General features: G+C 59.5%; 2 protein-coding genes across 20 annotated transcripts in view; one reads left to right on the top strand and one right to left on the bottom strand.

The window, feature by feature from the left end:
- TSC2 (TSC complex subunit 2) overlaps positions 1-15,089 on the top strand; it is a 36,944-nt gene extending 21,855 nt beyond the window's left edge. For 2 of the 16 annotated variants that reach the window (XM_074346531.1, XM_074346529.1), the window contains exons 23-42: positions 833-926; positions 1,169-1,271; positions 1,536-1,630; positions 2,878-3,006; positions 4,439-4,600; positions 4,871-5,023; positions 5,159-5,271; positions 5,800-6,015; positions 7,345-7,548; positions 8,231-8,299; positions 9,541-9,671; positions 10,195-10,694; positions 10,958-11,033; positions 11,284-11,370; positions 12,353-12,539; positions 12,848-12,987; positions 14,141-14,219; positions 14,289-14,380; positions 14,469-14,567; positions 14,710-15,089. In XM_074346531.1, the coding sequence (XP_074202632.1) occupies positions 833-926; positions 1,169-1,271; positions 1,536-1,630; positions 2,878-3,006; positions 4,439-4,600; positions 4,871-5,023; positions 5,159-5,271; positions 5,800-6,015; positions 7,345-7,548; positions 8,231-8,299; positions 9,541-9,671; positions 10,195-10,694; positions 10,958-11,033; positions 11,284-11,370; positions 12,353-12,539; positions 12,848-12,987; positions 14,141-14,219; positions 14,289-14,380; positions 14,469-14,567; positions 14,710-14,880 (2,900 nt within the window). In that variant the 3' untranslated portion in view covers positions 14,881-15,089. Of the gene's footprint in view, positions 1-832; positions 927-1,168; positions 1,272-1,535; positions 1,631-2,877; positions 3,007-4,435; positions 4,601-4,870; positions 5,024-5,158; positions 5,272-5,799; positions 6,016-7,344; positions 7,549-8,230; positions 8,300-9,540; positions 9,672-10,194; positions 10,695-10,957; positions 11,034-11,283; positions 11,371-12,352; positions 12,540-12,847; positions 12,988-14,140; positions 14,220-14,288; positions 14,381-14,468; positions 14,568-14,709 lie in introns of all 16 variants that reach the window. The other 14 variants (XM_074346530.1, XM_074346528.1, XM_074346539.1 and 11 more) reach the window with 8 other exon arrangements.
- Positions 15,073-26,443, bottom strand: part of PKD1 (polycystin 1, transient receptor potential channel interacting) — a 43,521-nt gene continuing 32,150 nt past the window's right edge. For 2 of the 4 annotated variants that reach the window (XM_074346524.1, XM_074346526.1), the window contains exons 27-47: positions 25,807-25,977; positions 25,554-25,697; positions 25,264-25,474; positions 25,040-25,166; positions 24,022-24,138; positions 23,889-23,938; positions 23,486-23,670; positions 23,318-23,411; positions 22,186-22,353; positions 20,470-20,588; positions 20,186-20,388; positions 19,917-20,111; positions 19,368-19,507; positions 18,856-18,968; positions 18,452-18,599; positions 18,194-18,319; positions 17,718-17,892; positions 17,324-17,614; positions 17,113-17,247; positions 16,732-17,037; positions 15,073-16,636 (exon numbers count right to left, since the gene is read on the bottom strand). In XM_074346524.1, coding sequence (XP_074202625.1) covers positions 16,157-16,636; positions 16,732-17,037; positions 17,113-17,247; positions 17,324-17,614; positions 17,718-17,892; positions 18,194-18,319; positions 18,452-18,599; positions 18,856-18,968; positions 19,368-19,507; positions 19,917-20,111; positions 20,186-20,388; positions 20,470-20,588; positions 22,186-22,353; positions 23,318-23,411; positions 23,486-23,670; positions 23,889-23,938; positions 24,022-24,138; positions 25,040-25,166; positions 25,264-25,474; positions 25,554-25,697; positions 25,807-25,977 — 3,698 coding nt within the window. In that variant the 3' untranslated portion in view covers positions 15,073-16,156. Of the gene's footprint in view, positions 16,637-16,731; positions 17,038-17,112; positions 17,248-17,323; positions 17,615-17,717; positions 17,893-18,193; positions 18,320-18,451; positions 18,600-18,855; positions 18,969-19,367; positions 19,508-19,916; positions 20,112-20,185; positions 20,389-20,469; positions 20,589-22,185; positions 22,354-23,317; positions 23,412-23,485; positions 23,671-23,888; positions 23,939-24,021; positions 24,139-25,039; positions 25,167-25,263; positions 25,475-25,553; positions 25,698-25,806; positions 25,978-26,443 lie in introns of those variants that run through there. The other 2 variants (XM_074346525.1, XM_074346527.1) reach the window with 2 other exon arrangements.

The following is a 26,443-nucleotide window of genomic DNA, read 5'->3' as shown; positions in this document are numbered from 1 at the left end:
GCGTGAGTGGGATGGACCCTTGAGTCTGGGGTCATGCCTTACCTGAAACAACCCGTGCTGACTTCTCAGACCTCATTTTGCGACCTCTCTTTGGCTGCAGGTAAGCACACTATGCCACATGGGGCACCTAGGACACACCACCCTCTGCTGCCTCAGGGCTTTTCTACCTCCTGCCCCTGTGCTTTGAGTGCTTTCCTTCCTGGCCTTTGAGTCGCTGGCTGGCTTCTCTCTTCCTCTCAGTGTCAGTTGAAACAGCACAGAAACCTCCTGTGCCCCCTGTCCTTTTGCTCTGCCTGGCTCTCAGAGCCCCTTCTGCATCCCCCTCAGCACACACCACAACCTGGAGGGGTTTTGCTCACCTCTCAAACTGTGACTTCCGGGAGCTCAGGGTACCTCACTTGCCCCTTCCTTCCCAGAATCCTAACGTGTGTCTGGTCCTCAGCAGGCCCTCAGGCCTGTGGACAGCAGGAGCAGGGCAGGGCTGGCACTCTGTAAAGGGCCAGATATGGCCTTAGCTCCATATTCTTTTTGTTTACAGCCTTTTAAAAATGTGGAAACCATTCTTAGCTTGTGGGTCATAAAATGAGGCCACTGGCCGGATTTGGCGTGGAGACCCTAGTCAGCCCACCCTGGGAATGGAGAGCCAAGGTCCAGGGGCAGGGGTGGGCTGCGACCTTCACTTCTTTGACACCCTTGTGGGTCAGAGTGGCTGTGCTGGCTTTTAGAAACACAGCATGGGACCCCGGTGACTCCAGCCCCCGCCATGGCCATGGGCCTGTCTTCACCAGGCCAGCTGGATTCGGATCCTTACTGGCTGTCCCTTGTGTCGCAGCTCTGGCCAGGCTGCCTCACCTCTACAGGAACTTTGCAGCAGAGCAGTATGCGAGCGTGTTTGCCATCTCCCTGCCGTATACCAACCCCTCCAAGTAAGTGCTGGCTGTGCATCCCTGTGAGGCCCTGCCCCTCCTGATTGTGGTTGTAGTCCAGGCCAGCTTGAGGCCTCTGCTTGCCAGAGGCTAGGCCTCTTGGGGTAGAAAGCCACGCAGGCCTCCATGCCCTAGAACCAGCTTGTGGCCTTAGAACCTGTGATCTGAGCTCCCAGATCCTGTCGCGTCCCCTTTGGGTGCCAAGCCAGACCTTCAGCACTTCCCTTTTCTTCTCATCGCAGGTTCAACCAGTACATCGTGTGCCTGGCCCATCATGTCATAGCTATGTGGTTCATTAGGTGCCGCCTGCCCTTCCGGAAGGATTTTGTCCCTTATATCACCAAGGTGAGCCATTGGAGGCCACATCCCTTGTTCAGACCAGGACCTGCTTTGCTGTTGGCTGTCCATGGCTGGAGCAGAGTGATGGGTAGGGGCGAGAGGTGGGGGAACCCCACGGGGACACAACTCACTGCCACCTTTGTCCTGGGCCTGCAGCCCGTCGCAGGCTCACAGCGGACCTTGGCGGGATTGGCAGGTGCAGGGGAAAGAAGCCCTCAGGAACCTTGAGGGCCAGTGCCTCCCTGGCTGAGGTCTGCTCTACTCCATTAGGGTCTGCGCTCCAATGTCCTCCTGTCTTTTGATGACACCCCTGAGAAGGACAGCTTTAGAGCACGGAGCACCAGTCTCAACGAGAGGCCCAAGAGGTGCGGGGGCCAGTGTGGGCGGGTCTGGAGTGGGGCGGGACAGGCCTGCTAGCTGTGACCTATGATCAGCATGGTGCATACAGGCCTGGGGCTGACTGGCTGCCCCAGGCCAGGGAGTGGAAATGGTCATGGCTGAGGGCGTTCCTGTGCAGACCCAGCAGGGCTCCAAGGCCCCCTGGGGTTGTGAGGTAGGACAGGGCCTGTGAAGGCTGCAAACGCCCAGCTCATGACTGCAGAAGCCAGCGCTGCTCCTCACCAAGCCAAGGCTGTGGCCTGCTTTGTTGTGTCCTGGAGCCTGCGGGCGGGGTTGCTGTCAGTCCTGCCTGCTTGGGCAGCAGGCAAGTACAGATTCACTGAGCTGGGGATTTAGGTGCTAGTTCTAGGGCATCTGGGTTTGGGACCGTCCACTAAACAAGCCCAAGGTTGCATCAGGGCAGCTGTGACTCCTGACACACCAGACACCTGGGCTGGAAGGGGAGGAGCCCAGGCCCACTGACCCCCTGCCCCGTGGCCCTGGAGTCAGCCCAGTCTCAGGCAGGGTTGCCTCTTCCTGCAGAGCCCTCCCCACCCCCTGCTAGTGGGGGACACGCTCTTCTTTCCCATCACAGCTGCTTTTGCCAAATCTGGAAAGAGCCGTGCTAGGCCTTGTGTTCTTGTTTGCATTTCATTTGAACGGCTGCCCCCTTTCCTGTCCCCCACCTTCCCGTTCAAGCTTTTTTGGCTTTCCTTAGGTGGGAATGCGGCATTTTCCAGAATGACCAGGTCAGTGTGATCTAAAGTCAGAAGCTGTTCTCTCAAGGTCCTGGTGGCTGGGGTCCCCGGGGCCTTGAGCTGAGAACTGGCCTCTTTTCGACCTCTGCCCTCCGGGCCTCAGCACCTGGCCTCGAGCTGGGCGGTGCTGGCCTTCCTCAGGGTGGGCGGGATGCCTGGTCAGCACAGCCTGGAATCTGCCGTGTGGTGCGATCCACACATGTTTAATTTGCACTAATGTTCTTTGTTTTGGTATCATGCGTGAAACCTTACTTTTTCTCAGTCATGTTTACAAGATGTATTTTCATGCATTTTTGTTTTCTGTTTCTTCCCCCTGCTAACTGGCCTCTGGCATGGTTTTTTGTTCATCTCACCCGCGGGCTCTCCATCCTGACCCTGTGGCCTGTGACCTTTCCTCTTCATCCCTCCAATGGCTTGCTCTCCCCTGCCGGGAGCTGGGCTCTCTGGGGCTTGGGCCTTCCTTCCTCACCTGGTAGTTTGAGGATAGCCAGACCCCCCAAACAAGGCTTGAATAATTCTCCACCCGTGAAAGAATTCAAAGAAAGTTCTGCAGCCGATGCCTTCCGGTGCCGCAGCATCAGTGTGTCTGAACATGTGGTCCGCAGGTAGTGGGCTTTGTCGGGCGGGGGGCTCAGACCCTGGAGCTTGGCCCGTGAAGTGGCGCTGCCAGGCGGGAGCACCCGGGTGGCGGTGCATGGGGCTGCTTGCATGACCTCGTCGCCTGCCCATGCCCTCCCTGGCCAGTGCTGGAGGAGAGCCCGAGTGGCAGCCCTTGGGCCACAGGGGCCTGTGCTGCTGGGCCTAGCCCTCGGGCCATGGGAGCCTGGTGGAGAGGGGTGGAAAGGTTGCATTCTGTCACCAAGCCTCGTGCAACCTCTGCACGGCATCCACAGGGGCCAACCTGGGAGCCTGAAGCAGGGTGGCCACTGTGACATAGCTGGGTGTCCAGGGGCCATGCCTGGAGGCCAGGTGCCGTTGCAAATCAAAGCAGTGGCCACACATGTCAGAGGGGAATACACCCTGCAGGGTTTGACTTTTCTTCCATATTCTCTTAGTAGACTTTCTTCTTGAGCTTTTTTCCTAGAAAAGATCTGTTTTCTGTTGTAGCTGAAAGGGAATGGGGGCTTTTGTGTAGGGCAGTGGGCTGGGGGCCAGCCTGTGAGGGGCTGGGCAGAGGAGGCCTGGCCTCTCCGGGGACTCACTCAGCCTCATCACTTCTCCCTGTGTCTGGGTGCAGGTGTGGGCTCTTTGGGGTGGGCGTTGCGGGGGGGGTGTCCCTGCTTTGTGCTGACAGGCCAGGCTGCACTGTCTCCTCACCTGGAAGCCCCTTCAGGCCCTCAGTGTTCGGCAACTGGGAGACCCACCTCCTCACTGACACTTGGCTTGGGCTCCAGCCTCTGGGTGGCTTCTGCCAAGTGGGATTTGACTTGGAGAGGAGCCCGGGGTTGGATGGGAGTGTTCAGTGAGACTCCCCTCTCAATTCTTTTCCAACAGATTCCTTGTCGTGAACAAGACAGGCTAAAAGGGGCGTGGAATTTTTATCAGAATTAAACCTGCACGGGCCTCTCTTCTGGTCATTGGGTTGGGGCTGGGGTGGCCCTAGTGTGAGGGTAAAGAGCCTCACATGAAGCCCAGACTCTCCCTGTCCTCGCTGGGAGGTGGCCCTGTGGGCAGAATGCAATCTTTGTCTATGTGTCCTGTGGTCTCTGTGTCTCTGCATGACTACGCTGTTCTGCCACAAAGCCGTCACTTGACTCTCCTGTGCTTCGGTGAGGGGACGGCGTGTCTCTCCATCTCCCAAGCCTCTCCTTCGACAAGTGGGCCTGGGTCTCTCCCACGAGCCCCTGTCCTCACCCCACCCCCAAGGATGATGTGTCCACTCGGTTTGCCAAGCTGTGGCTCAGCTGGCCATGCGCCCTGGCGAGTCTTTCTGAGCGCAGCCCTCTCAGCACATGCATGCCTTGAGCTTTGGCCTTGGTGGTAGATGACTTGGCCCCTGACCGGCACCCTGACCTCACTGCCTCCTCCCTCCAGCAGGATCCAGACATCTCTCACAAGCGCCAGCTTAGGGTCTGCAGATGAGAACTCCATGGCGCAGGCTGACGACAACTTGAAAAATCTCCACCTGGAACTCACAGAAACATGTCTGGACATGATGGCCAGATATGTGTTCTCGAACTTCACAGCGGTCCCTAAGAGGTGTGAGTCGGGCTCCAGGGCTAGGGCAGGGCAGGAGGACAGGGCCTAGCTTTTCTTCTGGAACTGTACTTGGTCAAAACAGTGGCAGCAGGAGTGGCACATGGGGCTCCTTCCTGCGGGCCAGGCCAGGCAGCTCAGCACATCTGAGACTCCTGCTCCTCTGGGGACATGGGCCCACTGCATGCTGTGGTCATTGGTCCTGCAGAAGTCAAGATGCCCGTCCAAAGCCCCCACCAGGCCCAGTATTGACTGACACTCCTGTGCTTTCAGGTCTCCCGTGGGAGAGTTCCTCCTGGCCGGTGGCAGGACCAAAACCTGGCTGGTTGGGAACAAGCTTGTCACTGTGACAACAAGCGTGGGGACTGGGACCCGGTCGCTGCTGGGCCTGGACTCAGGAGAGCTGCAGGGTGGCCCAGAGTTGAGGTGATTGCACCTTTCCACCCCCTGCCTGCCTGACCACAATGGTGGCTGTCCTGAGCCCAGGCCTGCATGGGACAGCACTGGCCTGTAACCCACAGAGTACCTCGGTCCCGCTCTGTGGGACCCTTTTGTCCTCAGCTCTGACCCCAACGTGCATGTGAGACAGACGAAGGAGGCGCCAGCCAAGCTGGAGTCTCAGGCTGGGCAGCAGGTGTGCCGTGGAGCCCGGGACCGGGTCCGCTCCATGTCCGGTGAGCCTCTGCCCAACCCTGTCTCCCCTCAGCTGCCTCTGTGAGTCCCAGTACTCAGGGAGGCCCCTGGGAACCCAAGGACAAGGTAGTTGGCTTTAGGTCAAGCCCAGTTCCTGAGTAACTGGACTGCTGTCTCTGAGCCCTCATCACGGTGGGGGGCAGCATGTACCTTCTGCACAGCTGTGCACATGGCCCGCTTTGCTGCTGGGGGCTTGTTCTCATGGCCAGTGTTTCTTATGAGCCGTCAGCAGTCCTAGTCCTCAGCCCAGCTCACCCTGGAGCTTTTCTCTGCCGCAGCTGAAATGAGCCATGGTCTGACTGAGGGCCAGGTGCTGGGACCCTGTCCTGCTGCCCTGGGTCCACCGAGGCTGACCACATGAGAGGGCCATGTCCAGGGAGGCCAAGCTGCCTTTGGGCACTGGCTTGGAGCTTGGCCAGCTCAGGCCCCAGGTGGAGCAACCAGGGCTGTGGTGGTGGCTTTTGCACTGGGTGAGTGGTGGTCACCAGCCCTCCTGCTGTTCTGCTCAGGGGGCCATGGCCTTCGTGTTGGTGCCTTGGACACTCCAGCCTCCCACTTCCCAGGCAGCCCCACTTCCCCAGGCTCCCAGACTACACCAGCCAGCAAGCCTGAGAAGGCCTCAGCCAGCACCCAGCTCCCGGCACAGAAGGAGAAGACTAACCTGGCAGCTTATGTACCCCTGCTGACCCAAGGCTGGGCGGAGATCTTGGTTCGGAGGCCTACAGGTACCTAGGGGATGGCCCTGCCCTCAGCCAGCCTGGGCCACTGTTAGTACATAGTGAGTGTGGGACAGCTACATAAAGGCTTTAGCCACACAGGAGTGAGTGGCAGGCAGACTGGGCCCCGGGAGCATTCAGAGGTGACTTTTGAGCCAAGTGAACGTGGGAGGGGAGACCCCGGTGGCTGAGTGGTGAGGGGGCCTGTGCTAGTCTGCTCGGGCCGCCAAACAAAGCACCTTAAACAATAGAAATGTGTTTCTTCCTGGTCCTGGAGCCTGGAAGTCCAGAATGAGGGTGTCAGCAGGGCTGGTTCCTCCTGAGGCCTCTCTCCTCGGCTTTTATATGGGTGTCTTCTCACTGTGTCCTCACATGGTTGTCCTGTGTCTTAATCCTCTTATAAGGACACCAGTCAGAGTGGATCAGGGCCCATCCCTGTGGCCTTATTTTACCTTAATCATCACTTTAAAGAATTATCTCCGAATACAGTCACATTCTGAGGTCCCTGAGGTTAGGACTCAACATGTGAATTTTGAGGGACACAGCCCATAACAGGGTGGATTTCAGGCAAAAGGGAGGACTTAAGCCAACGCCCAGAGCCTGGGAGGCCTCTTGGGTGCAATGTGGGGCAGGTGGTGGCCGAGTGGTGAGGAGAGGGATGGGATGCTGGGCCCAGTGGAGGCCTCAAGTGCCAGATTGTTGGGGAAAGGGAAGGAGAGGGCCCTGGTGTGTCAGGGAGTGGGCAAGGGGGAGGCAGGAGACTAGGGGAGAAGGCCTGGGGGCGGTGGGGAGGTGGATTGGGGCTAAGAGAGATGCTTGGGATGCAAGGATGCTCAGTGAGAAAGGTTAAGGCAACATGTGGTACCCTGGGCCTTGGGAGGAAGGGTGGACAGAGCCCAGAAGCCTCCCTGGGCCTTGCCCAGGCCCGTCTTTGGGGAGGAGTCTGCAGCTTTGAGTTACCTTCATTGCTGCTCCACTGCCTCTGAGCCTGGCCAATTCTGGCCTGAGTGTGGGAGCTGACCTGGGGCAGCAGACACTGTGAGCTGAGGTCCACTTGGCACTGAGGTGGGTGCTGCTGGTGCTGCCCCAACCTCAGGGTGTGGAGGGCCTGGAGGTGGGACCATCAGGGCAAAGCCAGGGGCCTACCTTGCCTGGTTCCCCCATTGTTTCTCCCTGGTTGAGCACAAGGTTCCCTGTAGGCCCCGGGAGGCATCCTGTAGGCCCTGGGCGTGTGCCTTAGAGGACGGTGCAGCAGGGGCTGCTGGGTGGGCCGGGAGGGGGTGGCTGTTTGGTGGCGGTAGGCCTGAGCCCTGAGGAGTGCTGGCTGCCCCTCCCCAGGGAACACCAGCTGGCTCATGAGCCTAGAGAACCCACTCAGCCCTTTCTCCTCGGACATCAACAACATGCCCCTGCAGGAGCTGTCCAACGCCCTCATGGCCGCTGAGCGCTTCAAGGAGCGCCGTGACACGGCCCTGTACAAGTCGCTGTCGGTTCCCGCAGCTGGCTCAGCCAAGCCTCCCCCACCCCCACGTTCTAACACAGGTGAGCGCTGGCCCCGCTCCCACTTGGCGCCCACCTGTCTGATGGTGGATGTGCCCAGTGTGGGGTCTCTGAGCCTGCCTTGGTGGTACCAGCCTCGGGTGTGGGGAGGAAGCTGGCCATGGAGGAACGCCGGCGCACCAGACCCTGACACTTGAGAGCAGGGCCTGCTCCTGCGAGAAGTGGAGGGCTCTTTCCTTCAGACCCAGTTCGGTGAAGCAGCAGACTCAAAGCTCCTCTCAGCTGACCCCACTCCCAGGGTGGGCATGGGCCCACCTTGGCGAGGGCCCTCTGGGAAGCGGCCACACTTCCGCTTGGGTTTGGGTTTGGATGCGCCGAGCACCCCTGAGCCTGCCTGCGCACTCGGGCCCCTGCCCGGCTGGGCTGATGCTGTCCTTCCAGGCTCCCCTTGCCCCTTGGTCTTCCTTATGGCCCCAGATGTCACTTAGAGGCCAAGGACCTCTGTTTGTGAGGAGGGATGTACTCCTTTCCCCAAACATCCACTCAGGCAGCTTGTAGAGCCGGGATCCTGTGTGTGCCACGCCTGCTCCGCTGGCCGGTCGCTGGCCTTCCCCTCTCTCTCTCCAGGCTCGGTCTGTGCAGGACTAGTGGTGCCTGTCCTCTCTGCTCGACCTGTGCATAGTCCCTCCTTCTGCTGATTGGCCGCTCATGGTTTCCCTTGCAGTGGCCTCTTTCTCCTCCCTGTACCAGTCCAGTTGCCAAGGAAAGCTGCACAGGAGCATTTCCTGGGCAGGTATTCGTGCATCTCTTTAAGGAAAGCGGTGTTTGCTGCAGGGCGCCGCTCTGCCTCGTAGATGCTGTTTCATCGTCCCTCATCCGATCATCCCTCCATGGTCCCGTCTGAGCCTGTCATCGCCCTCTGGGAGTAGGGCCCCGACTCGCATGAGGACGTCTGTGCAGAATGCCTTTGCTTTGCCAGCGGGAACCCCCTCTGCCTTGCGCCCTGTGGCTGAGCTCTGTTCCAGGCCACATGGGCCCTCGCAGCCACTTCTTCAGACAATCAGGCAGCTGAACCGCAGAGGCCAGCAGAGGGTAGCTTTTTGGGGCAAGCCTGGCCCTGGGGCTCAGCCAAGCTCACTCTGCCCTCGCCCCTGGTGGTCTGATCGGCTTTTATCAACCCACAGTTGGGTTGTGTCTGCTTTCATCACCGGCTGGCCGAGGGCCCTGCTGACCAGCTTCCAGCCTATTAACACCAGGGCCCGGGCCAGCAGCGTGTGGCCTGCGTGGCACTGCAGCCTACCGGGGCCTCTTGCGGCAGGAGCCAGTTAGGAACGAGCAGCCTGCAGAGGGGTTCTCTTGGCATCTAACAGACTGTGTGTGTGCGGGGCTGTGTGCGATGACCGTGGGCTGTGCTAACCCTCGGTTGCGTTCTGTCACCCTGGCCCTTGCCCTGGCGCTGACACAGGAAACGCTGCTTTGGGGCATCATGCCCTCTCCTTAGCGCACCCAGCTCCATGTCGGCTTGGACTGGGAAGTGAACCTCCGCTCCCCAGGTGGGCTCCTGGGCCCATGTTGCACACAGGGCTTCTGCTGCAGTCCTTTCCTTGGAGCCAGTCAGGGAGAAGCTCTGGCTTTTCCCCAGTTCTTGAGGGCTGGTCTAGGCGTGACTCTGCTCCTGAGCTGAGGCCCTGTCTCTGGTGGGGGTCCCTTCAGCACGGGGGGTCTGGCCTGCCCTTGCCCCTCTGCCTTGCTGGAGGAGCGGAGGCAGCTTCTGTGGGCACTGGGATGGGCAGCCAGATGTCCCCCTCGTCCTGGCTCCTGGGAGCCCATGTAGGAGACACCCTATGTCTGGGCTCACACCAGGCCCCTCAGCTGGCTTGATGGGAGTGGGCGGTTCAGAGCCACAGACAAGGAGAGCCTAGATGAGGCCCCGCTGGGGGCCACAGTGCCCTCTTGGGGAAAGCTGCTACCCTTGAGGCCACATGAGTTCCTGGGGGCCAGGTTGGCGCCCAGTAGCACTGTCTGTCCTTCCAGACTCTGCGGTAGTTCTGGAGGAGGGAAGTCCAGGTGAGGCTAATTTGCCAGTGGAGCCCCCCGAGTTGGAAGACTTCGAGTCCGCAATAGGCACAGATGGGCGCTATCACCGCGCTGAAGCTTTCAGCAGGGTGAGTGCAGCTGAGGGCCAGAGACAGCCTGAGGGTCCCTGTGGGTGCTCACCGTGCAGACCTCCAGGGCCATGCTGGGCTCTGGATTTCCACTCCAGCTCCTGGGAGGGGAGGAGGGGTGAGGGCAGGGTTTAGGGTCTCCACTCCAGGCTTTGTGGCACATCACTGATTTGTTCTGATCTTCAGAAAGTCTTTTGCCACGATAACCCCCACAGACCTCCCCAAAAATGAGTGGGTATGCTTCCAAGTCCATCTTGTTTATGTGATCTCCTAGTGGTCCATCAGGGGTATAACTCCTCATTGCTAGTATCCTTTGGTTTGTGGGGGTCTTGGCTTTTCTGCTTAGTGTAGGGCGCAGACAGGTGCTTTAGAAGGACAGGCCAGGGGAGACCATCAGCTTGGTGCTAGGCGGCTCTGTGGCCCTGGGATGGAGGACAGGTGGGGTCCCATTGGCTCCAGATAAACCTCAGGTGGGCTCAGTGCGCCTCTTGATGAAGGTTTACTTTGGGTATGTTTTTTTCAGTCGTCTTCCACCTCTAGCCAGGAGGAGAAGTCTTTCCACGCAGAGGAGTTGGCTGCTGGGGGGATCCCCATCGAGCGGGCTGTCTCTTCTGAGGGGTCCCGGCCTTCTGTGGACCTTGCTTTCCAGCCCTCGCAGCCCCTGAGCAAGTCTAGCTCATCACCTGAACTGCAGACCTTACAGGACATTCTTGGGGACCCTGGGGACAAGGCTGATGTTGGCCGGCTGAGCCCTGAGGCCAAGGCCCGGTCACAGTCAGGGATCTTGGATGGGGAAGGTGCTTCCTGGTCGGCCCAGGGCGAAGAGAGCCAGAGCCGGGGCCCCGCCCAGCCCGAGGGTCCCTTGCCTTCCAGCTGTCCTCGCTCCCCCAGTGGCCTGCGGCCTCGAGGCTACACCATCTCTGATTCGGCGCCGTCACGCAGGGGCAAGAGAGTGGAGAGGGACGCCTTCAAGAGCAGAGCTGGGACCTCCAACACTGAGAAGGTGCCTGGCATCAACCCCAGGTGAGCCTCGCCCTCCTAGGCAGGAGTGCTGGGATGTTCCCTGTGGGGATGTGGTGCTTGAGGGTCCCGGGCGGAGCAGGCTGGGGTACAGGTCCCTGTGTTCTCTGCCCCATGGCTGGTTGGAGCCACAGGAGAGGGTAGTTGCTTTGGTGATGGGGCTCAGGCCTTGCTGCTCTTCACATGGGCTGTGACTATACTGGCTGTGACCTTGACCCAGGCCTGTAGCCCCAAACCCAACCCGCACCATCTCTCTTCTCTTGCAGCTTTGTGTTTCTGCAGCTCTACCATTCACCGTTCTTTGGTGATGAGTCCAACAAGCCAATCCTTTTGCCCAATGAGGTAGGCAGGCCTTCCCTCCCCAACAGGGTCCCCCTGGAACCTGGGTGGGGCTGCACAATGGGGTGTCCTGGTGCTGGGCAGTGGTGACCATGGCTGAGGCTTGCAGAGGGCTGCAGCCTCAGGTCCCTGCGGCAGCCTGTACTATCTGCCTGGGTGAGGAGAGACCTCCCCTGGACAGCATCTGGCTGGGCGGGGCTGGTGGCAGGAGACCACCTCTGCTGTGGACTCAGGCAGGGCTCTGTGGATACAGTCTTTCGAGCGGTCAGTGCAGCTCCTTGACCAGATCCCATCATACGACACACACAAGATCGCCGTCCTGTATGTGGGAGAAGGCCAGGTGAGGCTGCTGGGCTGGTAGGGGCCGGTCTGGGTGCCAGGGCAGAGCTGGGTGGCTTCCCTGCCTCGGTAGGGGGTGGGGGTCTGGGCCCTCATTCCCCCCACCCCAGTCACCACATGAACCACTAGAGCATCAGGTGCCCGTTGAGCTCCATGCCGGGGACCCAGGAGTGAGAATGACAGGTCAGTGTGCAAGCACAAGGTGCACAGGGTGCTGAGGATGCAGAGGAGGAGGTGGCAGGTCTCAGGAGCCTGTGCAGGTGTGAGCAGCATGCTGTTTGTGTTGCTGATTCAAAGGAGGTGACACTGAGCAGAGATGTGGGGGAAGTGAGGGAGGTGAGTGTGGGCACAGGTGTGGGGGAGCATCGTTTGCAGGCAGAGGAGCAGAAGCCCCAGGGTGGGTGCCTCTTGTGTGTTCCGGGGCCAGTGCAGAGGGAGGACTGGGCAGAGGATGGGAGGTGGGGGTGGGAAGTAATGATGGGGGAGCTTTCGTGGGCAGCCTTGTGGATCCTTGATGGTTCCCAGTGAAGTGGGAGGGCCTCGGGTGGTTCTGAGCGAAAGGTTTGAGTGGGCTTTACCTAAGTATCAAAAGGATGCAGGCTGCTGTGCGGAAAGCTGGTGGAGGCTGAGCGGTGGTCCAAGTGAGTAGGCAGGCTGGAGGAGTAGGGGTGTGGGGGTGCTGAGGGTTTTGGGTGTGTTTTGATGATTGCACTGGACCAGTTTAGTGGCATACTGGTTACAAGAGAACAGGGAAGCCGGTGTGACACACCTGGGCAACGGCTGGAATGAAGCTGCCTTGCACAGGATCAGGTCAACGGCAGAAGCAGGGCTCTCTGCTGAGCCACACGAGTCACCCCCACCCCCTGGCACCCCAGCAGCAACAAGCCTGCGGGCCCTGAGAATGCCGCCAGGGAGGGGCAGGGTGTGTGGATGGGGGCAGCCCAGGAGCAGGTGCCACCCACTGTGCTCCTGTTTCCCTGCAGAATAACAGTGAGCTCGCCATCCTGTCCAACGAGCATGGCTCCTACAGGTACACGGAGTTCCTGACGGGTCTGGGCAAGCTCATCGAGCTCAAGGACTGCCAGCCGGATAAGGTGTACCTGGGTGGCCTGGACGTGTGCGGCGAGGACGGCCAGTTCACCTACTGCTGGCATGACGACATCATGCAAGGTGTGTGCCCTCCCCACTCCTCCTGTGGGCCCAGCTCAGGGGGCAGCCAGAGGTCACCAACCTGGGCATTGAGGCAGTGATCGATCGGGCTGGCAGCTCTGCTTCTGAGAGCCCTGCCCTTGGTGGGAGGAGCCAAGTGCCGCTGGCTGGGCACCTGAGGAAGCGGTTCCCATTGGCCCTCAGTCACCTCTGGAGAAACCTAGGCACCCCTGGCGAGCGGCACAGAGGGCCCTGCCCACCCCAGCCTGAGAAGCCCTTGCCAGTGCCCTGTCTGGGTCTCACTCAGCCCAGCCCTGTCCCATCCCCAGCTGTCTTCCACATCGCCACCCTGATGCCCACCAAGGATGTGGACAAGCACCGCTGTGACAAGAAGCGCCACTTAGGCAATGACTTCGTGTCCATTGTCTACAATGACTCTGGCGAGGACTTCAAGCTGGGCACCATCAAAGTGAGCGAGGGGCCCTCAGGGCGGGCAGGCGTCTATCCTGGCTCTTGAGCACCCTGGCTGGGTCTGCATCTCCATGGGGAAGTGCCTATCGGGGCCTGTTGAGTGGAGGCAGTGAGCTCCACTGGGTTAGCGTTGGTGACACGTGGGCGCACAGCTCGCTCCAGTGGACCCACTGCCAGTGGGTTCCCCCCAGCCTGTGTCCTTCTCTGTAATGAGGACAACGGCAGCCCTGTGGGTTTCTTTAAGGAGCCTGTGTGCCTGCTGCTGCGGGTCTTGTGAGGAGGAACTGAATTAATGTGCATGTGTATCTAGCAGGGTCTGTGGCACGTGGTGGGTGCTCAACATCTGAGCACCACATTCTGAGCCCTGCTCCCCTGTGGCTTCCCTGTGTCCTCGCACAGAGGTTGGGGTAGGCTCGGTATCACCCCATCCTCCAGGAAGACGCTGGGGCTCAAGATCCCATGGGGAGGAGGCAGACTCAAGTCCAGGTGGCTTGTCACAGGGCGAGTGGCCATGGGAAAGCCATAAGGCTGAACAAGTGTTGTCTGGTGCAGCCCAGGCCCTGAGATTCTGCCCTCAGAGGCCTTTGGGTTTATTTTAAATGTAACAGGCAGCCTTAAAGGAAGTCATTGAACACAGACTCCTGGCGCTTGGGGCAGAGAATTGGGGAGAGGGCAGGAGCGCCTGTGGGGCGGCCGGCATGGGTCTCCGTGCTGCAGAGCTGGAGGTGGTGTGTGGCTGGTAGGAAACCCAGGAGGGGCCTGAGGCATGGGTGCTGATGGCACCCTGGGGGGTGGTGCTCGGGCATGGGGGTTCCTGAGCTGAGGGCTGGATATCCCAGGAGCTCTGGGCAGCATGGAGGGGTTGGGGGGTGCTGTGTGCCTGTTTGGCACATTCAGGGATTGGGATCAGGTATGGAATACGCTGGGTCACAGGTGAGGCAGGAGGGGGGTGATAGGGTGGCAGGCTTGGTCCCGAGGCTGGTTTAGGAGGGAGTGTGGGTGTACGGCTTGGTGGCTACACGTGCAAGGCTGGGCCACTTGCTGAGTTAGCAAGTGTCTAACCAGTGAGCCCACTGTCCTCTTGGGCTAAGTATGGGGGTAGCAGAAAGTGGCCATGGGTGCCAGGGTGACCCCTGTTCTTGTCCCAACAGGGCCAGTTCAACTTTGTCCACGTGATTATCACTCCCCTGGACTATGAGTGTAACCTGGTGTCACTGCAGTGCCGGAAAGGTGAGGCCCGGGGCTGGGTGGGGAAGCACCCGGGGCCCTGAGCCCCACGTGAGCACTGTGTCTCCCTAGACATGGAGGGCCTTGTGGACACCAGTGTGGCCAAGATTGTGTCTGATAGAAATCTGCCTTTCGTGGCCCGCCAGATGGCCCTGCACGCAAATGTGAGCAGACTTGGCACCTGGGGGTGGGTGGGTTGGGCCCACAGGTGCCACCCGTGCATGACTCACTGCCCCACCCTCCCCACCCCAGATGGCCTCACAGGTGCACCACAGCCGCTCCAACCCCACCGACATCTACCCCTCCAAGTGGATTGCCAGGCTTCGCCACATCAAGCGGCTCCGCCACCGGGTAGGGAGGCTTGGCTGAGGGCATGATGTGCACCGGATGGGGGGGGGGGGGCGCCCCGGCAGAGACATGATGGCTGAACAGATGCCGGTGGGTGTGCATGCAACCCCTCCTGGGCTTGCTGCCAAAGCTCCCTATCCCTCAGATCCGTGAGGAAGCTCACTACTCCAACGCCAGCCTGCCCCTGATCCAGATGCACCCTCAGGGTCACACCAAGGCCCCGGCTCAGGCCCCGGCTGAGCCCACACCCACCTATGAGACAGGCCAGCGGAAGCGCCTCATCTCCTCTGTGGACGACTTCACTGAGTTTGTGTGAGGCTGTGCGTGAGCAGCTGCCCAGCCCCACTGGGGTCTCCCAGATGCTGAGTATGTGCCCAGGCTCCTGTCACCTGAGCAGCCGTGCTGCTGGACCCTCTCTGCTCCCAGGAGGCGCTGGGAGGTATTTATTTGCGCAAATAAAGTGCCACTGTTCCTAGGCCTGTGCGCTTGGACAGACAGACGGGAGCGGTCAAGTCAGCCAACTCATTTATTTGACTTCGTCTATTGGGGGACAGGGCGGGATTAAGGCTTTAGCTTTGGCCATGCCCACTGGACAAGGGCAGTGGCCTATCTGGCTGCTGGTGGGGCCTCACCCTCAGGAAAGCCTCACGTGTCACCATGTGGGTTCTCACACATGCACTGTCACACTCACCTCTCCTGGCCCGAGAGCCAGCTCCCGGGGGGAGGTCTTTCCCCCTACCTACCCTGGGGTCCTGTGCCATGCACGGGCCCTGCCCCTCCCCCAGACCTGACACCAGCAGGCCTAGGCCTTCCTTCTCCCTGCCCCACCTTGGGCAGGGCAGGAAAATAAGGCCACAGTGGTGATGGTGCCCATCCAACAGCCCCACCTGCCCAAGGCCAGACTTGGTTCCAAGAAGCAGCTGTTGCTTCCCCAGCCATAAAGGCAGGTGTCTGGGGAAGAAGGCCAGCTCTGCAGTCCCAGCTCCCCCTCGCTGTGGGTGACAGTGGGTGCAGGTTGGTTCAGCCACCAAGCCCCTTGACCCTACTGAAAAAAAGCGACGTACAAAAATATATACATTTTAACCCCACATAAATTACTGACAATAGACACACAGCGGTGGCTGGAAGTGAGTGCACTCAGCAAGGGGGCAGGAGGTAATAATTTAGGGGGAGGATAACAGGAAGTGCAGATTCCCTCCCCACAGCCTGGATCCTTAGCAAGGGGAGATAGATGTCTGCCCAGAAGGTGGGGCCGGGCACAGCCCGCTGTACCTGAGGACTTGGGAAATAAATTAGCATCTCAGAGGCTGGGCACTCAGTCCAATACTGCTGTGTCCTCCCACAGGGAACTGAGGAGGGGACCCTGGGTCCTGGCTGGCCACGTGGCCTCTTTAAAGTGCTGAAGCCCACAGAGAGACAGACAAGTGCTGTCCATTCTCTGAGGGACCTGTGTGCAGCTGTTCTGCCTGGCCCGAAACCTGGAGGGTGGCAGAAGATAATAATACTAAGCGGTGTCTGCTCTGGCTCTGAGGGGCCGGAGTAAAGTCACAGGCCCACCCCAGGGAAGAGGCATGAGCCCAGATGCCCAGAGGCTAAGTGCTGCTGGGGTGGATCTTGTTCTTTGCCCGCAGGGACACCCTGCTGGGGCCTGTAGTCAGGCCAACCCCTCGACTGGCCCGGGCCAGGCGGCTGGGCAGGGCTGGCCGCAGGCCTGGGAGGGGGCAGGTGGGAGTGGAAGCTGGGGGCCCACTGTTCCTGAGGCCACGCAGGCTCTGTAGCCGCTGTTCCAGCTGGTAGACGTCCTCCGTGGCCTGGTTGAGTCGGTCGAACTGGGCCAGCAAGGCCTCAAACACAGCTTGGAGGCGGGAGGGCTCAGGCTCTGGCTCCCCTCGGGGCCCTGGCCGGCCCAGGCCCGTGATCACGCTCAGCCCGTCCAGCTGGCTGGAGGAGGTGGAGGGGCGAGAAGCATCGGAGCCCCCACTGTGTGGGGGCATGTCCGGAGAAGACTTGGAGCCCCTAGATGAGCGGGAGGGTAATGGCTCCATCCCTTCAAAGCGGACTTTGTGGCGGAACTGGGGGCGGCACAGGGGCTCGGTCAGTCCGGCTGCGCCCTGGGCTCAGCTGGGCCCAGGGTGCATCCCTCTCCCCCCCACTGGGCCGTACCCACCTCCTTAACCTTGCTGAAGCCCATCCAGAGGCGCAGCCTGCGCAGGAACAGTTCCACCATCTCATAGTCCTGCGGCTCCCAGGCTGGGCGGTAGAGCTCCCCCCGCAGAGTGTGGTACCGCCACCGCAGAAGGACTGCCCCCAGCCTCAGGGCACCCCACAGCCGCAGGGCCCAGAGCCCGGTGCACAACACGGGGGACAGGCGCCAGGACTCGGCAGGGCACAGGGCGGGACTCCCAGCACCTGGGCACAGCACCAAGAGGGCCCGAGCTGCGCTCCGAAGGGAGTCCACACAGGAGGAGACCAACTGCAGGAAGACGGCAAGAGTGAGGGGCTGGCACAGGCTAAGCCACCCTCTCCCACAGCCCCACAGAACACCTACCAGAACAGCCAACTGGGCGTAGGCCACGGCAAGCACCACCAGGCCCAAGGCTGCCCCCGCGAGCTCTGGCAGGGCGCGGCACAGTGTCTTGCCAAAAACCGACCACTGGCGCACAAAGCGCAGCTGCTGGGCGGCCTGTAGACAAGTGGCATCAGCTGACCAACCTGCTAACGCCAGCTGCCCTGCCCCGCCCCACCAAACCAGCCCTCACCTTGACTAAAAGCAGGAAGAGCAGCGAGGCCGCCAGGCCGCGGGCCACGGCGCTCAGCTGTGCCACCTGTTCGAAGCTGGTGAAGCGGCGAGGGCGGCGGCGCAGGAAGCGGGTCCACTGGCGGTCGGCGGCGCCCAACTGGGCCAGGCGCACCAGCGCAGCGGCTGCCGTCAGCGCCACCAGCAGCCACCGTGCCCAGGTCCCAGGCCGCGCCGCACGCCCGCGCCCCTCCCGGCGCCAGGCACGTACCTCGGCCCCCGAGAAATACACCGCGAACAGCAGCAGGCTCACCTGCACGGCGGGGTGGGGAGCGGGTCAGGGCCAGGCTGGGTGGGCGTGGCCAGTGCCGGGCTGAGTGGGCAGGCGGGGCCAGTACCGCGGGGGCGGGGCCTACCGAGGTGAGCAGTGGCAGCGAGAGGCCGGCGCTAAGGCGCCGCAGGGCGAACGGGCGGACGCTGAGGGCCGCCACGGCATGTCCGGCGGCGGGGAACTCAAGGCGCAGCGTGATTGAGGCGTGCAGCCCCACGGCCGGGCTGTAGCGCGTGAGCTCCACGAACACGGCGCGGCTCCTGCGCGGAGAAATGGGGCGGAAGAGGGGCTGGAGTCGGAGTGTGTGGAATGGAAGGGCTGGCGCCATCGCAGAGTAAGGGGTTTGGACGGCAGGTGTTGGGGAAGGGTGGGGCATGCCCTGGAGAGGACGTGGGGCTGCAGTGGGGCTCGTTGGGCCACTCTGGGGAATGATCAAGAGCAGCAAACCTGGGGTGTGGGAGTGGACTGGACCACTGCTGCATGGTGCCTGCAAAGGGCAGGGGGATGCAGCTGTGGCCGGTGTGCCGAGAGGGTGGGGGCGGGGAGGGACCAAGAGCCCACCTGTTGTCTATCCAGTTGTGCAGCTGCAGGAAGCCCAGCTGCGCGCGGCTCTCCTCTAGGCTGGGCCCCAGCTCCTGCACGTAGCCCCCGCTGTCATACACAGCACAGGAGCCCCAGTACCAGACGCTGCAGGTGAGGGGGCAGTGTCAGAGCAGTGCCCTGCCCTGTGGGAACCCGAAGCACGCTGGGGCCAGGGGCTGCTCTGGAGACCTCCTCCCTCCTCCCTCCCCCGCACCCTGGCCTGCCCTCCCTGCTCACCCTAGCAGGTCCGGTGCCGAGTAGGCCCATGTCTCAGAGCCGTTATGGGCAGCACTCCCCCAGCCAATGCCATAGTCACCGGTGCTGAAGCTCCCTGAGGCTGCCGAGCATGTGAGCGCCCCTGAGCCAGGAGGGTCTGGGCAAAGAGCTGGTCAGACAACCAGGGAATGAGCATGGCTGACCCAGGAACACTTACTGTCTACCAGCTTCCTGGGCTGAGCTCTGCATGATCTCACCAAACCCTCCCAACTATGCAGAAGATAAATGTCATAGTCTCATTTAAGATCAGGAAACAAAGGCAGGAGGAGGTCAGCCAGCTAAGGGAGCTGGAACCAGCCCCCAGCCAAAGGCTTCTCTTTGGAAAAAAGCAAGGTTAAGTGCCAGAGTACCCTTCCCCCACTCACCTTCCTGCAGCCGCACCTGCCGTAGTCGTGGGGGCCCCAGCTCTGGTCTAGATTGGTTCCCGTGGATGTAGGGGAGCAGTACATGGGACATCCATGGCCAGAACTCATCAGACCTGCCCACACCAGACAGAGTCACATGCTCCATCCCTCAGCCCCCTGTGGCCACCACACCCACAGGGGTCAGAGGCCCAGAGAGCTCAGCTATGAAGCCCCTGCCCAGCTCACAGGCAGCTGCCAGTGCTGGTTCCTCAACCTCGGCTTCCTGACACATGGGGGCAGAAACGCTGCTGTGGGGCTATACTTGGGCACGTAGGGTGCTGAGCAGAATCTGTGGTCTCTATCCATTGCCAGCAGCACCCACTCCAGTTCTGATAACCAAAAATGTATTGAGATGCTTCCCACTACCCCAGGGGTTGGACTGGACAAGGGCAGGACCAAAGTGACCCTGGTTGGCAAGAGCACCACCCTGGCCAGCAGACAGACATGCGTGCAGAGAGGTGCGTGCATCATACCGGGTGATGGCCAGGAAGGCCCGGCTGTCCAGCTCCTGCTTGATGGCACTCTGCAGGTGGTAGGCATGGCTGTGGCATGAGGTGTCCCCATAGTTGGCCAGCAGCGTCACCAGCAGGAAGAACATGTACACCAGAAGGCCCTGGGGGGCAGGGGTAGCCCTGGGGTCAGCCAATCCCAGCCTGGCCCCCCATAACAGAGCAGACTTCTGGACAATGGGCAGCAAAGTGCCCATAGCCAGGGGGCCTAGTGCTGAGAGAGCCAGGCCTAGGGACAGACAGGGTCAGTGAAGGCCGAGGAGCCACACCAGGGCCCCTGAGGCCAGGCAGGAGCATGCATCTGAGTTGGGCACGAGGAGCCAAACAAGGACTAGGGGCAGAGGGTCCAGAGTGATGAGAGGGAGTGGGCACAGAGGCTACAGTGCCCCAGAACCCCTGCTGAGGGGCCTTCAGTGGTCAGGAGAAGGGCACATATGAGGTTTTTGAGAAAGGCAGACCTCCTGGAAGATGCTGCCCTGGCCAGCAGGCCAGAGAGGGAGGGCCCGAGCTCACCCTCAACATCCCATGCAGTCTCTTGACCTTTCGGGCTTCCTCCTTTGCCAGGAAGAGTGCAAAGCCATGGGGTGGCCGCACTCGGGGCACACGCTCGCTCACAGGCGTCACAGCCGGGCTCTCCACCAGGGTGTCATCCTCATCGGGGTGCAGCCGCTTGGCCACCAGTGAGAAGTATAGGGCTTCCAGCAGGACCTGGGCCGGGAGTGGCATCAGAAGGGCCCTCGGGTGCCGGCAGGCAGCAGCGTGGCCCCTCGCATCCCACTTACCTTGAGCGGTTCCCAGCAGAGGAATGAGGCCAGGAAGCTGGAGCTGCTTGAGAGGAGCCACATGACGGACACACTGGGGGGGAAGCTGGCACCCACCCACCCCGACACCCCCACGGCCACGGCCACCAGGAGCAGGCTGAGCCCATGAGCCAGGGGAGCACACCAAGCAGGCAGCAGTCGCTTCCGCAGACCCTCCACCAGCCCTGGGGAGGCAGACAAAGACAGGTTACTGGCAGCCCAGAGGAAGGGACAGGGAGGGTCATCTGGGGGATACAGGAGCACACCTGTCCTGGAAAGCTTGACTGACTGGGGCTGCTCCCATGTCAGGCCCGGACTGGGCGGCCCCCTCTCCCCCAGTTTCTGCAGCACCAGCGTCTGAGTCCTGTCCCCGGGAGTGCTGGACCTGAGGCACAGGAAGAGGGACCAGCCCATGCTCACCTGGCAGCCTGCACACTGCCCCAGGATGCAACCAACCCACTTCCTCGGCACCAGAGGTCCCTTGAGCCTCTCTGGGTCTCTGTGTTTCCCTTCCTCTTGCCCATGGAGAGAAAGGACAGTGCCCCAAACCAGAGTGGACATGGCGCATGGTGCTGGGGCTCAGAACACCACTGGTCACTCTGGGGAGGGGCCCACATCCACCCTGCTCCTCAGGCCAGGAAATGCCATCAGCTTCTGTCCATCTCCCACTCACTTCCAGCTTAGTCCACCACCAAGTCCTGGCCTCGCACCTCTGGGACTTGTTGCACCCCATCCTGCTGCCACCCCAGCAGCCATCGCCTCAGAGCATGACCATCCAGCCACCGGCCTCGTCTCCCTGCCTGCTCTTCGTGCTAGTGAATCATAACTGGGTTCTCAACCTTCCAACAAGTGCCACAGACACCAGAGAGCTACCTGCCCCACGGAGCCACCCTGACCTGCCCAGAGCCAGGGCCACTACAGATGGGAGGCAGGGAGCTACAGGAACGGGAGAAAGTATGGAAGAGAAAGGAAAGAGGGAAGCAAAACCATGAGAGGCACTTCTAGGAATAAAGTGCACACACTGAGCAGTGGTTCTGCACAGCTGTGCCCTGAATGTGTAAGAGGAAGAAGAGGGTGGGCCCCCCCGAGCTCTGGCATGTGCCTGCCAATGAGCTGCAGCAAAGGTTTCTGGTTTTATGCGTCTCCTAGAGAATAAAAGGCACTGTGTTTTCTGAAGGTAGGAAGTCATGGGACACAATTCCTTCATGAAATGGACTTTTCTGATGAAAAGTAGCATAAACTGTAGAAAGTAGGATGACAACCGAGAACAGACATCTAACAGCATTTCTGTCATGCAGGGAACAGCAGTGTTAGTTTTTTTCTGTCCCTTTTCTGTATGTGTGTTTATATTTCACACATGGATATAAACATGGCATATGAGGATCATATAGTGGATCTAGCATAGAATTTGCAGAACTTTATGTTAGACTCTGAGCTGCATGACAGCTGACTATGTGTGTTACTGGATTAATATTCATTGATCCCTTTAGTCACAACAAGTACGTTATCCCCTAACTGAATGCCAAGCACCATTCCCAGCACTGAGTGACAAGAACACAGTCTGTGCACATATTGCGTGCACGTGCTGGTGGGGGAAGCAGACAGTCACACGAGTGAAGCAGGGAGGACACGGAGACAGAGGCTCGTGCCTGACGGTATTTACATGAGACAGAAAGGCAGACTCTGACCAGGCAGCATCTGAAGGAGGACCTGGAGGAAGCAGAACACGCAGCTCTGGTCTTGGTGGGGAACTCAAGGCAGAGCGAGCAGCAGACGTGAAAGGTGAAGACAGGAGCGAGGGACGGAGGGTGGCAGGAGACAGCAGGGGAGGTGGTGGGGCTGGCCGGTCAGGTGTGGTTGGTGGAGTGCCATGTTTTGAGGACGTTCAAGCAACCTAGCAGTGAGGTCCAGAGCGGGAGGAGCTGGGAACTCCCATGACAGCCTGCCAGCCACGTTGCTGCAAGTGAGCATTTGGGGCTGACCTATTAAGCGGCAGTAGATACCAGTGCCCCAGGGGTAGAGTGACGGGGCCTGCTGCAGGGAGCAGGCTCTCTCTGGCACAGAGTGAGGATGAGCTGCAGAGGATGAGCAGAATGGTCCAGGTAGAGGATGATGTTTGGGCAGATGGAGAGAAGAGGCAGATTCTGGACCTGCAAAGTAGCTGACAGAATCTCAAGTGAGGAAATACTCAAGAGAGTCAAAAATGAATCCAGAGTTTGGTCTGGGACTTTGGGCTTTGGGACTAGAGGTACTGGGGTGGTCACTGCTAATTACTACTACTTTGAGAAGCTTGTGTTCTGGGACAGTTCATGTATCTCAGTAATTTTTGGTTGCTTAAAAACTAGAAGAGTTAAAATGAATGGAAATATAGGTATTAAAATAGACACGGGGGAGAGGTAGAACTCGGTGGTAGAGCGCATGCTCAGCATGCATGGAGGTCCTGGGTTCAATCCCCAGTAACTCCATTAAAATCAATCAATCAGTCAATCAAGTTACCCACCCCACCTCCAACAAAAAAATGGTCCATCCATACAGTGGAATATTATTCCGCCTTAAAAAAGGAAATTCAGGAGGAGGGTAGAGCTCAGAGATAGAGCGCGTACTCAGCAAGCATGAGGTCCTGGGTTCAATCCCTAGTACCTCCTCCATTTAAATAAACAAGTAAACCTAATTACCCCCCTCCAAGTCCCCCCCAAATTACATACAGATGAGCAAAGATGTTAAGAGGTAATTCTATATGAATGTTTGTTACTAAATTGGAAACCAGCCAAGAAATTGAGAAATTCTTAAAAACATAAAATCGAAATACTTTCAGAAGAAAAAAACTAGGTATTTAAAAGTCTGTCAATGATTGCTCCTCACAACCAAGCCCTGCCTGCCCCACATCAGTGGCCTTTTGTTACTCAAACATCCTTCACTCCTGCTGCCCTAAAGGGGACACTGACAGGGCCTAGGTAGCCCCAAGAGGTCCTTTCAACAAATGAGGGGCTCAGAGGCCCAACAACTTCACCCCAACCCTGCACTGGACAGACAGCACAAGGATGGCCCCAGACCGGGAGCAGGCCCCTGCCCTGGGCTCCCCACTGCCCCCATCCCAAGGAGCCAGGCACTCACAGGCCAGTGCGCAGGTCCGTTTCTCCCAGAGTGTCCTGGGTAGGGACCAGGCTACTGACCCCTTCAGCCAGGATCTGCCGGATCAGGTCTTCATCTAGAGGGAGCAGAACATGTCATGGCGCCTTCCTGGGGAGACTGGAGGACACCACCCTCCCCACCTCTGCTCACCTGAAGCTGAGAAGTATTTGGCAGGGGAGGAGGGACTGACCAGGGAGACACTGTCCTCCTCTGGGCCCAGTGTGCAGCCCATCTGGCCCCGGGCCAGACGCTGCAGGGTGCTGCCCATGACAGATGGGTCACTCAGCAAGTCTGGCCAACTGAGCGTGCCTTCGCTGGATGGCCAGCACACCAGGCTGCAGGTGACAGGTCAGAGAGGGGAGCCCAAGGGACCTGTGTGCGCAGACACCCAACCCAAGTCTAGGCCCAGATGGACATGCAAGGCTGCTAAATGCACACACTCCCGGGCCAGGTACACAACACACGGCCAGCAACACTGGATGAGGACACACGACAGGGCACATGTGTGGTGCAGCTAACCTACGTGAGAAACATTTTCCCTAGGGACCCCCACCTTTTAGAATCCTCCAGAAATAAGTCCTGTTTCACTTGTCCAGCAAAGGCCTGTTGAGAAGCACAGAGACAGTCTGACACTGGGCTGCCCAGAAAGCAGCCCCTACCCAGGCGGACCCTGGTGGAGCCCTCACCTCTGCACGGAGTCCTGGGAACGCAAGGACGGAGCTGTCCAGCACAGACGAGTCCAGGCAACTGTCCACATCCAGTGCCTGTGGCCCCATGGGGGTGGGGCTCGGACCCCCAGCCACCTGTGGGGAGAGGCAGGCGGGAGGCAGCTTAGGCCTCTGCACAGGAGGCATGCTCCCTCCTGAGCGGGCAGTCTGGAGCACTGCTGTCCTGGGGAAGGTTCTAGAATAAGGCACACATTCTACATCTACACTGTCCAGCACAGTGACCACTAGCCACGTGCTGCTGCAGAGCACCGGAAATGTGGCTGGCGTAACAAAGAGACTGAAGTTTTAATTTAATCTCATTTTAATTAACTTAAATGTAAATAGCCACGTGTAGCTAAAGATGACTGTACTGGGTTCCTGGGGAAAATGCCACTTGGTCGTGGTGCGAGATCCTTTCTCACGAGGGTGGACTTGATTTGTTGCTATCTTGTTGAGGATTTTTGCCTGTAGGTCCCTAAGGGATGGTAATCTGCAGTTTCTTTTTCTTGTCACATCTTTGTCTGCTTTTGGCATCATGGGATGTTTTAGGAAATGCTCCCTCTTGGGTTTTTTTGAGTTTGTGAAGAATCTGTGTTGATTCTTCCATAACTGCTTAGTACAATCACCAGTGAGGCCATATGGTTTTTTCTTTGTGGGAGGTTTTAAATTACTGATTCAACTTCTTTACTTGCTACAGGTCTGCTCAGATTTCCTATTTCTTCACGTGTAGGTTTTCGTAGTTTGTCTTTCTAGGAACTTGTCTGTGTCTCCTAAGTCACCTTACCTGGCCAAGCCTGTCTGTGAGGTCAGCAGGGATATCCCCCGTTCATTCCTGATTTCGACTCTCTGCATCTCTCTTTTCCTGGTTCAATATAGCCAGTCTGTGTGGTTGACCTCAGTGACCATCCCTCTCTGGCTGCCGTACTGGACAGCACAGCCCTTGGCAGGGGCAGCGGTGCCCATGCTCCACGAGCTCCGTGGCCCCAGCCCCACCTACCTTGCTCCGGGACATCCGGAAGAGGAACAGGATGGCCAGGTAGACGGGGTAGACAACCACGCTGGACACCAGGCCAACAGCGACTGTATCGAAGCTCAGTGGGATCAGATTGGACACAGGCCCCAGGCTGTAGCCAGAGAGGAGAGAGAGCAGGCTGGGAGACGCGGGGAGGGGCAGGAAGGGTTGCGCAGAGGGAAGCTGTCCTGACCCCCACAGGCACCCACCTGTAGGCAGCATCTCCCACAACGCCATACCACACAGCATTGGCACCCAGAAAGAGGCAGATGAGGAGGACACAGCATGTAGCCCTCTGGACACGAGTGAAGCGGCTCCGAGGCGGCCGGTCCCATATTGAAAGCCAAATGTGCTTGTCAAAGAAGCCGCGCTGCAGCTCAGCCACAAGGAGCCGCCTGAATCTCCGCAGGGTCGCGTCGCCTGGGAAAGGGCATAGGACAGCTGCAGGAGGCCCAAGGGCAAGGCTACCCTCCGCTGCCTAGTCAGGATGAGGCCTTACTTGCTGCCAGCACCTCCTTCTCCACCAGGCCCCCGTTGGCCTCAGTCTCCACCGACAGCCAGTCGTTGACCAGGAAGAAGGTGCTGCGGGCATTCTGCAGGTCCCTGACAATGACGTGCTGCAGGAACCAGGCGGGGCTGAGTCCTGCAGAGGGGCCAGAGCTGGGTCAGTGGGTGGAGCCGGTGAGGGGGTGGGGCCGGGCCAGGGCGCCAGGGCCAGTGGCCTGAGGAGCAGCGGCTGGCGCTGCACAGACCTTTGTTGTCATGCCACACACGGATCTTCCACACACTGCCCAGGCTGTGCGGGGTGGCAATCTGGAAGATGTCCAGGCTGTTGCGGTGGAAGGCTCTGTCCCCGTCCAGGTGCCGGTGGCCACTCCGACTATCTGCCCCGTACAGCATGATGCCCACATGCGCTGTGGTACCTGGAGGATGGAAGGAGAGCAGGCAGGTCTCTGGGTGCACTGCCCAGCAGATACGTGACCCCGCAAGCCTGCTGTCAGCATCCTTCACAAGCACAAGAAGTCCTATACAGAACCGTATCAGTTGCCTCAGACTGTTGTAACAACAGCTCCCAATGGCATGATTCAAATGCCAGTTATTATGATTCATTAACTGTGAGTAACTGCCTGAAACATCAACCCAGCTGCCAACCCTTCGGTCTGCTAAGTAAATAAGAGATGCACATCCTAAGTGGTGACCAATGCTGTCACCCCTTCAAAAGTCTGCTGGTGACCAGTCGCCATGGAACTATCAGTCCCCACACAGACCATCAAGCATGCAGGGGTATAGCCTCCTTGTCTCCAGTGATAAACCAACATTTTACAAAAACGTGTCATCACCAAGAGAGGGGGTTGGGAGACCAACAGGAAAGCAGAGAAATGAAAAACA

This window comes from Camelus bactrianus, chromosome 18 (assembly GCF_048773025.1).
Source record: "Camelus bactrianus isolate YW-2024 breed Bactrian camel chromosome 18, ASM4877302v1, whole genome shotgun sequence".
Taxonomy (NCBI): Eukaryota; Metazoa; Chordata; class Mammalia; order Artiodactyla; family Camelidae; genus Camelus; species Camelus bactrianus.
The sequence above is the reverse complement of the archived record's forward strand: the minus strand, read 5'-3'. Positions and strand labels throughout refer to the sequence as shown.